This window comes from Cynocephalus volans, chromosome 4 (genome assembly GCF_027409185.1).
Source record: "Cynocephalus volans isolate mCynVol1 chromosome 4, mCynVol1.pri, whole genome shotgun sequence".
In the NCBI taxonomy this organism is placed as follows: domain Eukaryota; kingdom Metazoa; phylum Chordata; class Mammalia; order Dermoptera; family Cynocephalidae; genus Cynocephalus; species Cynocephalus volans.
The window spans coordinates 131,848,881-131,861,792 of NC_084463.1; the positions used below are offsets into that span (position 1 = coordinate 131,848,881).

Sequence of the window (12,912 nt, forward strand, 5' to 3'; positions counted from 1 at the left end):
CTACTGGGTACATTCAGAGTATGAGCTAGCAACTATGCCACCAGAACTAGAGCACAAAACATGTCCGAAAACTAAGAGATACTGAGGTAAAAGGAAAGGAGAAAGGAGAGAGTTCATTTTCTTTCTTTCCTAGGAAAATGAATTAACCTGTCTTAGAATGGAGACAGTATGGTGAGCTCCCAGCCCCTAACCTTGAGGTTGTGGGCTCTGTCCTTCCTCTGTGGCTACCATGAGGGCTGACCCAGAATCTAGAAATGTGTTCTGCTCTAGAAGGGCAATGAGGGGAACTACATTTGCTTGGGGGACAAGGGATGGGGAGAAGTGGGCAGAAAGCAGTTTAAAAATTTGCAGTCCTTTTGATGTCAGAGGAAGGGTCTAGGGAAGCCTGGTAGCTGGCCTCAGTCCACCCTGTCCTCTTGCCAGGTTCTTGACTCTGCCACAGTAAGGAATTCAAGAACAGAGTCACAGTAAAAAGTGAGAACAGGTTTGATGAAACAAGTAAAAGATAACAGACTTGACAGAGAAAGTACAACATAGCTCCAGAGACTGAGCAGGGCCCACTCCAAGTTTAACACAAAAGTAAAGAATACACATTTAAAGTTCAGTACAGAGTGAGGCTCTCTGGAGAGAGTGAGCAGCTGCTTGCTGAGAGTGAGTTTGATACAAAAGAAAGTGTACATACTTCAGCCAGTGAAGTGCAGGTGGGCCCCAGGAAAGTGAGCAACAACCCTGCCTTCTGCCAGAATTCAGCTTTATGGTTTCACTATCTAACGCATACTCATGCTATCTAATGCATATTCAATTAAGGGGAGTGGTTCCAAGTTATGTGACATAGTCTTGCACATGCTCAGTTGGTCTCTTTTTGGAGCATGTTCATTGGTCAAATCCTATCACATTCGCCAGACATATTTAAGAATATTCTGTGCTCTTTAGCACCGCTAGTGGAAGGTCATTTAAAGGGTAAACTTCAGTGGTAGCATGCTTGGCTACCAGGGTTACATGACACTTATGTTGAGCATGCCCAGCCACTTGATTTGCATAAGCCAGCCCCCTGAGGTCTCAATTTCCCTGGGTTGGTGCTGAAAACAGGTCTAACTAGCAACAGTAACTTTCCTCTAGGGGAGGACCGAGAAGAGGGGACTGAGACCTTGGGGAATGGCTTGAAACCCATGGGTGTGTCCTGTAACCCAAGTCCATGGAAACTGAGCACCCCCATCTCATTTTCAAACCCTAATTTAAATGTTTGTGTTTTCTAAGTTTGTTTTTCTTAATCTACTTTTCTCGTGATTTTGCAAAATTTTCAAACTTTTTTTGAGTTTTTAACTTTTTTTGTTACCCTTTCTGAGATGAAAAGACTATCTCAAATCAGCTCACTTCCTTTTCTTTAAAACTATGTTTGCTTTAAAAGTGCCCAGTTCTAAATCCTTTTATCTGTTTTCTTTCAGGGCAATTTTTTCTGTGTTGGACCTAATGAAAGTGGATATGGCGAACTTTGCCATCAGTAGCATTCGGCCACATCTCATGCAGCAGTCAGTTGAATATGAAAGGAAGAAGTTTCAAGAAATTTTGGAGAAGCAACCAAGTATGTTTAATGTTTTGTGGTGATTTTTTGCTGTGTTTTTTCATTTTAGTTGCTATAGCTTGTTGTGTAATGATATTTTCAGAACAAAACTAAAATTTACTATGAGAATAGTTTAATTTGAAGAAGGAAAAGCAAAAAATGTTAAGACTACATCTAGAGTTTTTAGACATTGAAAAGAAAACTTAATTGACAAGCAAGAGAAATGTGAGGAGGGTATTAGAATGGAAATGAAAAAGAATGAAGTCCTAAGTTAAATGGTTTTTTGAATGAAAATACTAATTTGAGGTAAATTATGTTATTGGTCTTGATTTTAAAAACATGACAAACTTCTTCTGAATGTTAATTCGCTTTTCTTCTTCTTGTGAGGAATAGCAGAAAACTTCACTGTGTTTCTGTTCTATGTGCATAAATCTTCTGGTTTCACCCCCAGGAAAAGTCTCATTTTTATGAACCTCTCAGATAACTGCAGGAAAACATATGACTATAGAATATAAAACTGTGTTGTATTTCTAGGCTGCTTTTTTTGGTCTTTGCATAAGCTGCTGATATTCTGGGAAAATTTCAGTCTTCAGATCCAATGTATTATGAATTCTGTTTAGCCTCTAACTTTGCTGGTGACAAGATGAAAATGCAGTCTCTGGCTAGATTGTATTGCCTGACCGCATAGAAAATTCAGTGTCCCAAGCATGTGATTCATGCCACCCCAGAGAAGTCTGAGATGGCATTGGGGGCCAGGGGGAGTCAGGAAAGAACAGAGTAGAAGTGGTCATAGCAGATAGGAAGACTGGCTAACACACTCAGTACTAGGCTTGTGTCAAAGGTTGTGTATGCATTATCATGTACGATCCTCACACAGTAAACCTATGAGCTAGGCATTGTTTTTTAACCATGTTTTATAGATGTCGGAAACACGTTTTTAGAGATTTTTGACCAGAATTGATTGACCACACAGCTTACGCTCTCGATCAGTATTGTAGTGCCCCTCCAGCACTACTACAGAAGTGCACTCAGGGGTTCAGTTCTATAGGCTGAAGGGTCTTATTATTAGAGCCAGGCACTGGGAGCCAGTGTGCAGCGAAGGGCTCACTGCTGGGGTGGACGCATAGCTACAGTCCCTGGTCAGAGTCTAGTGCTTGTTCACAGCATAAAAGCCAAGGTTTCAAAGCTGGTAGGCCACAGAGGATGCTGCCTGCAGAAAGCTAAAGATCCAGCAGTCAGAACCGAGAGCTTGAGTGATCAGTGTGTGGACAGAGAACCAGAGGTGCATCCTTTTGTGGCAGGAAGAATGGACTACAGCCACAACCTTGGCTGCCCGCTTGGTTTAAAGGAGGCCTCCATTGGTAGAGTTGCAACACACATCCCAGGACTTGACAGACACATTTTTTGTTCAGATAATGTAGACAAGATCCTCATATCCTCAGAGTGCCTGCTGCATCACTCAGCTTAGAAAAGTAGAGGGAGCATGATGGCTGATGAAAGCTGGCTTAGGCTCCCCCCACCTGCAACAGTACTCCAAACACCGTGAATTATATGTTAAGCATATGGCAGAGCCACTTCTCATGAGGCCGAAAGTAAACCAGATTGATACGCGATTAAGATCTAGACAAGGGAAAAGCCTCGTCATCAGTGTAGAGGATACTTTACACAGGGAAACTCTAGCCAGTGTGTCCTCCCATCTGTCTCTGGGCACCGGTTTTTGCCATCTCACAGAGCTGGGGTCATCAGAGCTTTCACCCCCTTCTCACTCAGTGGTCAGGATGGGAGAGAAGAGAACAAAGTTTTGTTAAATGTCTAGTGGTGGCAAGGCCTGGCTAGGTGCTATATATTTATTATCTTGTTTAATCCCCACAACACCCTGTGAGGTGGGTGTTGTAAATTTTTTTGTATTAGGAATCTGGTATTCAGACAGGTTATGACTTGCATGAGATCACTCAGCCACTAATTGGCAAATGGGTAATTTCATCCGAGTTCTATTTGATTCTGAAATTCATGCTCTATGCTATGCCACACCACCAAATGATCTACCCTAAAGTCATTCTGAGAGGCACCACTCCCAGGTGTCATAGTAGTGTTCATAGCTTTGTTTTTCAGATTCCCTGGACTTTGTCACCCAGTGGCTAGAAGAAGCCTCAGATGACCTTATGAATCAGAAGTATAAGCATGCCCTGCCAGCTGGGGGAGGGGCCACTGGCTCTGGGGGCGCTCCCGTGCCGAGTCATGCTGCTGTCCAGAATTGTGCATACCTGAAGCTTCTGAAATGGGACCACCTCCAGAGACCTTTCCCTGAAGTAGGCGCTTTTAGCAGTCTAACTGCTCATATTTTTGTGCTCTTGAACTTTTTAAAAAGAATAACTTTATTCTGATATAATTCACATACCAGAAAATTTTGCTTTTTAAAGTGTACAACTCAGTGGTTTTTAGTATATTCACAGTTATGCAACCCTCACCACTTTTTAATTTAGATCATTTTTATTATCCCCTAAAGAAATCCTGTACCCATTAGAAGTCACTACCCTTTCCGTCCTCCCTCCAACCTCTGATCTGCCTTCTGTCTCTATGGATTTGCCTATTCTGAACATTTTATATAAATGGAATCACACAGTATCTGCCTTTTGTGTTTGGCTTCTTTCATGAAGCATAATGTTCATCCATGTTGTAGCATATATCAGTATTTCATTACTTTTTTTCATTAATTTTTTATTGTGGTAAAATATATGTGACGTAAAATTTACTATTTTAACCGTTTCTAAGTGTATATAGTTCAGTGGCATAATCACTTTGTTGTGCAGCCATCACCATCATCCATCTCCAGAACATTTCCATCTTCCCCAAATGTGAAAATCTCTATCCATCAAACAGTAATTTTCCATTCCCCCACCCCCCAGCCCCTAACTACTCTAGATACCTCATATAAGTGGAATCATATACTATGTGTCCTTTTGTATCTGGGTTGTTTCACTTAGCATAATGTTTTTCAAGCTTCATCCATTTTGTAGTGTGTGTCAGCATGTCCTTTTTAAGGCTGAATAGTATATTGCATTGTATGGATACATCATATTTTGTTTATTCATTCACCAGTTGGTGAACATTTGGGTTGTTTCCACTTTGGAACTACTGTGAATTGCGCTTCTGTGATCATTTGTGTGCAAGTTTTTATGTAGACATATGTTTTCGATTCTCTTGGTTTTATACCTAGGATTAGAATTGCTGGTTATGTGGTGACTTTAATTTTAACATTTTGAGGAGCTGCCAAACTGTTTTCCAAAGCAGCAGCAGCAGCAGTAGCATTTTACAGCCCCATCAGCGATGCATGAGGCTTCCAATTTGTGTTGCTGAACTTTGTCCTGTTTTTACTCACCTTGATCGAAACCACAACAGCGATGTTGCTTTATAGCTTGATCTAGAGAAACTTCTTCCCCTCTATGCTGAGATTTTTGTGTTTTTTTTTAATGTTGTTCACAATAATTACTTATAACTTCAGTACTTCTTTAAGGGGATGACTAACAAGGGATTCCCCCATTTTGTCTGTAAATAACTGATTTCGTGTGTAGACTCCCCCCTCTTTTTTGAGGGCACCTGAGCTTCTTATTTCTAGCCTCAAATCCTGCTACTTCTCTAAATATCTTTCCCATAATTTCCTTATTTTTTCTTTCAAGAAGTTGTAGCCTTAAGGTTTCACCTCTTTCCCCTGAGTTCCCTGTTTTGTGCTGGAGGAGGATCTAAAGAGAATGTTGAATTGGGGAGGGGAGAGTGTTCCTTTCTGAATAGTGGCATGTTCTCTTTTTGAGTGAAGTTCTTAGTCTGACATTTCTCTTAAAAAAAAATAGCTGCAGGGAAGATGGTGGTTTTCACTAGGGACAGTTGTCTGCTCTCAGAATTGATCGTGGAAACCTTTTGCATCCTAAACCCAAGTACTGAGTCCTACTGGGAGGCTGCATAGCAAAGTGAAGTCACCACTGTATGACGAAGAGAAGTCAAAAAAGAGGCTGATGATGAGTCTTTTGAAGCATAGCTGTTTAACGACAGGTGATTCTCAATCTTTAGAAATAGTTTTTACTTCTTGTGAAGGACTCTGGGCTATGACCCCAAATTGTAATGTCTTAATTTGGCATATCTCAGTTTCTTACAGCAAGACCAGTCTTTAAAGTTCATTTGCGGGCTGACCAGTTAGCTCAATTGATTAGAGCATGGTGTTGATAACACCAAGATCAAGGGTTCAGATCCAGATAACACCAAGGTCAAGCGTTCACACTGGCCAGCTGCCAGAAAAAATTTCATTTGCTCAACCTATAAAAACTCAGATCAGAAGCTGTATCTGCTCAGCCTTTCTGCTGCTCTTTCCTTCACCCCACACAGGGGACTTCAACACGGGGGACTTTGGCACGGTGGGACACAGGGCCATCCTTAACACGGGAGAGGCAGTCAAGGAAATTCACTCATTGACTTCTTCCCAGGCAGCTTTGGATTGTTATCTGTCAATCCCATTCTGTGCACTCACCATTTCTTTTTCTTTTCCTTTCTTCACTTACCAGTTCCTGAGAGCCTCCTTTGTGCTGGGTGCTGAGGGGTGTAACAAGGTGAACAGGTGTAGGCTTTGCTCTCAGGGAGTTCCCTTCTCCTCCTCTCCGTGGCTCTGTATAGGGTCACTGGTTGTCCTGGTTTACTGGGGACTGGGGGGTTCACAGGACTTGGGAGTTTCCATTTTAAAACTGAGACAGTCCCAGACAAACTGGGATGAGTTGGTCACCTTAGCTCTGTACCTCATTACTCTTTCCTTTCTAATGACATAACTCCCATTTATTGCATATTGACTCTGCCAGCCACTCTATTTATTTAATTGTCTTTTGGTCACTGGCCAATGTGGAGAAAAGAACCATTGACCTTGGTGTTATCAGCACCTCGCTCTAACCAACTGAGCTAACCGGCCAGCCCTAGCCAGCCAGTTTATATACATGATCTTTTTCCATCTTTAAAACAGCCCTGCAAAGTAGGAATCCCCATTTTGCATAAAGAGAGTTGAAGAAGCTTTCATGAGGTCATGATGCTATGAAGTGACAAGAGCCTGGATTTACACACAGGTCTATCTCTTGTTTTTAATGAGAGTGCTATACTTCAGCGTTTCTTAGGGAGAAGGGGCTCTGAGATGGAAGGATAATTTGCACATGACTCCCTCCCTGTAGCTCTGAAATGACTCCAGAAAATCCTGAGGGAAACTGCAGAGGATGGTGTGGGGGCTGTGGTCTCACCGCCCTCTGCTGGTCAGCCTGAATCTGCAGCTCAGCAATGGCTTCTCCTGTGTTCATTACAGACAGTTTTGATGGACCAATCTCGCTTCCAAGAACTCCAGCTCCAGCTGGAGCAACTGACCATCCTGGGGGCTGTGTTATTGGTCACATTCAGCATGGCAGCCCCGAGAATTTCCAGCCAGGCTGGCTTTGCTGAGAAACTCAAGATGATTGTGAAGATTTTGCTAACAGATATGCATCTGCCGTAAGTGGCTGAAAACTGTGGAGTGGACTTTTAATGGCTGGATGGGAGGCAGTAGGTGGCAGAGAGCAGACTGGAGGGTCCCAGAGGGGGTCTCCCAGTGTAAGGCCGAATCCAGGGCCATTTTCTAGGACTGAGAAGAAACCTTGCTCTCTAACTTTGTTTACTTGGTGAAGATCCCAGCCGAATTTATTCAAGGTCATAGGGTCAAAACTGGAATCACCTCTAGGGTTAGCAAAGCTGTAGGATAGTGGCTTCGAAATGTTTGTGACTAGAACTCACAATAAGAAATTTATTTTCCATTGTGACCTAGTACACACTTACACACGAGGGTACTTCAAAATGTTCTTGGAGGGCCGGCCCGTGGCTCACTCGGGAGAGTGCGGTGCTGATAACACCAAGGCCCCGGGTTCGGATCCCATATACGGATGGCCGGTTCGCTCACTGGCTGAGTGTGGTGCTGACAACACCAAGTCAAGGGTTAAGATCCCCTTACCGGTCATCTTTTTAAAAAAAAAAAAAAAAAAAAAAAAAAATGTTCTTGGAAAAATTGAATTAAGATAATGTGAATCCTTCTGTGAACTTTTTGAAGACCCCTCATATGTAACTGAACTAAAAACCTCACAAAATGGGACTTACCCTAACTATGTTTAACACATCTTGATATATTTTTTCTGTATTTTTATTCCATTAAAAAATTACTGGTTTTCACCCACTGAATTGCTTTCACAACTAACAGTGAAAATCATAGCCCTAGAGAAAGGTCATGAAAGAAACAAGCTATATTTCTCCAAAGTTGCATGTATGTGATTAAAGTTTTCTGCACTTTGCACATTCCTTACAGACATTCTGTGGTGGGTATAAATGTATCATTTTATTACCCAGCATGAATCCGCATCAGCGTGCATGCAGGCTTCAGTAGCTGTTCCCACGGTGGCGTCACGTTAGGTGATTTATATGGTTTACAGCATACAGAATATTTTTGAGTGGTTTTAAGTAAACACTGTATCTGACAAGGTACAAGTCAGAGGATTCTTCAAGGGAAGTAACCCCTATATATTTTCTTTTTTTTCTTTTTTTTGGCGGCAGGCTAGTATGGGGAAACGAACCCTTGACCTCGGTGTTATGAGGCTGTGCTCTAACCAACTGAGCTAACCGGCCAGCTCTGTTGTCCTTTCCAGCAGAGGGAGAGAAAGAAAGTCCTGTCCAGTTAACTGTGCACAGCTGGAGAGAGACGGGATCAGGAACGAGAGTTACAAATTCTCCCTTGACCCCATAAATTCATTCATTGGTGGTGTGACTCTTGTCAGGGCATGGGCTGTTGGAGCTAGCATGATATGCACTTTATTTACAGGCCCTTTCTTTCCCTGGCTTCTCTTTTCCCTTCTCTGCTCCAGCAACTTCCATCTGAAGGATGCCCTGACTACTGTTGGGGAGAAAGTCTGCCTGGAGGTGAACAGCTGCCTTGCCCTGTGTGGCTCCTCCCTCTTTACCGCAGACAAGGAGACCGTGCTGAAGGGCCAGATCCAGGCCATGGCCAGTCCTGACGACCCTATTTGCAGGATCATGGGTACGTTTGGGGACAGGTAGGCAGAGGGATGTGCCCTCAGAGGGGCTGCAGGACAGGCCCCTCTGAAGAAATCTGGAAGGGTTTTGATGGTATTATGAGAGTTGATGAGGGAGGAGAGAGTGATTAGTCACCACAGTGTGATCAGGGTGACGCAGAGGATGGGTAGGTGACCAGGTGGCCATCATTGTGCTGAGGACTCCTTGTCCAGAATCACAAGGTTGGTTCAGAACCCTCCTCCCGCACTTCCTGTGTAGCTCAGGCAAGTTACTTGACACTGGGTTTCCTCATCTCTACAAAGAGGTTAATTCCAACAACTTTACAAGGTTGCTGAAAGGTAAAGTGCTTACCACAGTGCCTAGCAGCACATAGTAAGTACTCTGAACATTTTAAATAAAGTATTAAAGTATTATTTTAATAGTGTATTAAAATATTCTATATTAGCTATGACTCTTCATCATTACAGCAGTGGCACTATGAACAATTCTGTTGTTAGCTTGACTTAACAATATATATATCAAAACATCCTGTTGTATGCTGTAAATATATACAATTTTATTTGTCAATTATACCTTAAGCTGGGGTGGGGGGAGAAAAATTCTGTTCTCTGGGATACAATGTTTCATTTTTAAAATTCAGATTTAAAAATTTAGGTTAAAGTCTTTAACCTGATTTAATTAATTTTGAAGCCCTTTCTCAAATTCTTTGAAAGCAGATAAGTGTCAAACATATAAATATCAAGGAATTAGCAAGCTTCAAGCAGAAGCTGAATGATCCATGATTATCATACTCATATTTCAGGTTGGAGTAGAAGACTAGACCAGTTACTTGGGGCTGCTTCTAATACTATGACTTTCTATTCTTAAGTAATATTTCATGAAAAAAGAATAACATGAATCAATGGTTTTTTAAAAATTATTTCTTAAAAAAACCACTTCATCCCAGCCCTGCATTGGATGCCCCACAGTTTAGTCAGTGGGACACTCAGGAGGAAGCTCTTACAGATCTTGCAGGGCCCTCAGATCATCAAGATTTATACTCTTAATCTGGGCAGAAGGACAGGAAAGGGCCTGTAAATAGACCTGTGGCTAGCAAGGTCTGCTTCTCGTCCTGCCATCTTGGCTCTTTTGTAATAGCAAGTTACAGACATAGGATAAAAACCAGCCTGTGGGTAAGAATAATATGAAGTTCTCCACTTCTAGGTGAGGCTTTCAGCTCTAGGGAACCAGACTAATTTAGGAATGGGGTGACAGGACCCGTTCCATCAGCAGTTTCCATCAGTGTGTTTTGGGGTTTGGAAAGGTATAAGTTGTTCGCACCTGGGAGTATACCCCGGGGCAGGGGTCAGGACAAGCCTGTTCAATATAAATGTCCCTATTGTTTTTGTAATAAAATCTGCAAGAAGTGCGGCTTGATCAAATCTTTTTTGGCTGATGAGGACACACAGGAGAATGCAAAAGCAGTGTAGAGGGGAATGGGCTAAAAGAGCATCGGCCTAAATTATTCCTCAGAGTAGGACAAATTTACAAATGCCCACAACTTCCATGGCCTTCCACTGTAGGCATCAAAGAAGGAAGCTCATGCTTTTTTTATGTGGGCTTAGTAAGAAAAGAGAGATCATAAACCAACAGTGCTAGAATCTTCTCTATGCTCTTTTCTTTTTTGAACTTGTAATTCCTGCTTTATTTTTTCTACTTTTTATGTGATCTTCAACGATGGCTAATGTTGGTCTCAGTATGGCTTGCTCTTCCAAGAGCAGAATGTGTTATATTCTGTTCTCCCTTTATTCATCCATAATTCATTCTTGCATTCCAAATGTGTTTTGAGCTTCTTCTGGGATCTAGGTCTCGTGCCAGGCACTGTGCTAGGTGCTGAGGAGAAAATGATGAGCCAGAAAAGTATGGTTCTTGCCTACATGAAACTAACCATCTTGAAAGGGAGAAAAACATTACAAATGGGAAAAATGTTCAGAAGTGGAAGGTGCCGTGGGTACCTGATGTGGAGAAGTGAAGACTTCTCCAAAGAGGTGATGGTTAAGCTAAGAACTGAAGCGTCATCAGAAGCTTGTGAGTTCACCCTGAGCAAGAAACAACTAACCACTTTCTTTTCCATCACAGAATCCCGAATCCTGACCTTCTTAGAAACCTACCTTGCCTCGGGCCATCAGAAGCCATTACCCGCAGTACCTGGGGGATTGGGTCCAGTTCAGAAAGAGCTGGAAGAAGTTGCTATTAAGTTTGTCCGCCTGGTCAACTATAACAAGATGGTCTTCTGTCCCTACTATGATGCAATCCTCAGTAAGATCCTCACGAGATCCTAACGTGTGTGCACCCTCCAGCAGCAGTATTATTCACTCTCCTCCAAGTAGCTGTTCTCAACTATAATGTTGCTTTGGAAAATGGCTGTGTAGTAAATTTTTATTTAAAAGCGCTGATTCCAAAGGGAAGAATATTGTATCCCTGTTGAAGAGACTTGTTGAAAAAATGTACTGAATTCTATTTTGACAGATTGTATTTATGAGTGCAAGTTTACAAATCAAAGAAGCTTTTTGTTACCTTGAGTTTTATAGGTAACACTCAGCTTTTAAACAGTTGACTGCCTGTGTCTCCTTTCATACTCTATCATGATTACAGCAGCCATGTCCTTCCAAGGAGGCTGGGACCTCTCTCTTCTGCGATCTGGGTAGTTCTTTCAGATACCCCATGCTGACAGCCACCCAAGAGTAAAAGAGACCAAGCCATGACTTTACCTCTTGTCCCCTCCCACAGCCCCCCACTCCTCCTCTTCCCAGGTATTTTGTGTTAGATTGGCCATCTTCTTAGATAGTCTTACTACCTTTTTCTTCGCCCCTGTTTTTTGCTTCCTCCCTTCCTGGCCTAGCCGGGGCTCCAGAGCCCTTTTGTCCTAGATTTTATTTCATTTTAAAAAGCTGGTTCTTTTATACAAAATCCTGAGCCTGGATGATAGCAGTTATGACTTACGGGATCTAGAGAAAGGAAATTCTTTGATTTTTAAGCCTTGAAAGTTAAGGAGGAAATTAAAAACATATGAGGGCACTTCAGAAAGTTTGTGGAAAAAATAGAATTGAAAGATAATACAAGTCTTTCCATGAACTTTTTGAAGTACCCTCATATTTATGTATAGTTTAGTGTAATACAGAAGAAGAGAAATGTCTTGGATTTTTACTGAAAAATTCACTCTGATATAAAACACAGATGTATTGATTGAATTAACATTCTGGAATTAAATTTATGTGTTTTCAGATAAAATAGCCCAAGCTCACTAATCTCTTAGATAAGGAAGACATAGAAAATACCTGGGTTTGTATTTTTGGTGTCTGGCCTTGACCTTGCTGTTATCAGCACCACGCTCTACCAAGTGAGCTGACCAGCCAGCCCTATCCCTAGTTTTTGAGCAGTAGTTTTCAAGGAACTTCAGTGACCAGAATTCCTGACATGCCTGTGACTGTAAGAAAAATTTGGGTGTCACAGACAGATCTGTTCTGTTTAAAACTAAAGTGTGTTGTGTGTATTTTATTTTATTTATTTTTTAAAGAGATGACCGGTAAGGGGATCTTAACCCTTGGCTTGGTGTTGTCAGCACCACGCTCTCCCAGGCGAGCCAACCGGCCATCCCTATATAGGGATCTGAACCCGTGGCCTTGGTGTTATCAGCACCACACTCCCAAGTGAGCCACAGGCCAGCCCTTGTGTGTGTGTGTTTTAGACAAGGACATTATATTAGAAGCAGAGCCATGAAGTTGTTGGAGTGATCTCCAACTGCCAGAACAGCAAGGAGTAAATAATGGAAGGAATCCCTTTATTAAAGCTGTTGATGGGTGGGGTGGGGAGACAGGGTTGAAAGCAGCAAGAGGAACATTGGGTACGGAAGGGTGTAAGTTCGTTGCTCCTGAGGCTGTCTACTGATACCAGGCTCCTTAAGAGTGAATGGTTATACTGGGGAGGTGTGATTTCTTCAAATACATGCTACAAACTGTGCTCTAATGTTGTTTTTTACTTGCAGTTGGTAATATATTCTGCATTATGTGGTTAGAAGTCATTAAAGTTTAGACTCAAGGGCAAATTTTCCCTGGTTTCTTTCAAATGATAAAGGTTCGGTAAGAAAGATGTAAAGAGTAGTCCAGTAATATTAGCACATAAAGAATTTTGGGCTAGAAGCTAAAAGAAACTTTGATGCCATTTCAGAGAGAACCAGGAAGGCCAGCAAGCTATTCCTGAGCAACCAGGGGAAAGGCCACAGTTTACTGCAAGCAGTT

The 12,912-nt window shown here is 42.1% G+C and overlaps 1 protein-coding gene across 2 annotated transcripts in view; it reads left to right on the plus strand.

Annotated features, from left to right (window-relative positions):
* TCP11L1 (t-complex 11 like 1) overlaps positions 1-12,633 on the plus strand; it is a 29,225-nt gene extending 16,592 nt beyond the window's left edge. For both annotated transcript variants that reach the window (XM_063095403.1, XM_063095404.1), the window contains exons 6-10: positions 1,446-1,582; positions 3,674-3,870; positions 6,891-7,072; positions 8,467-8,639; positions 10,754-12,633. In XM_063095403.1, the coding sequence (XP_062951473.1) occupies positions 1,446-1,582; positions 3,674-3,870; positions 6,891-7,072; positions 8,467-8,639; positions 10,754-10,956 (892 nt within the window). In that variant the 3' untranslated portion in view covers positions 10,957-12,633. The remainder of the gene's footprint in view (positions 1-1,445; positions 1,583-3,673; positions 3,871-6,890; positions 7,073-8,466; positions 8,640-10,753) is intronic.
* The last annotated feature ends 279 nt before the right edge of the window (positions 12,634-12,912 follow it).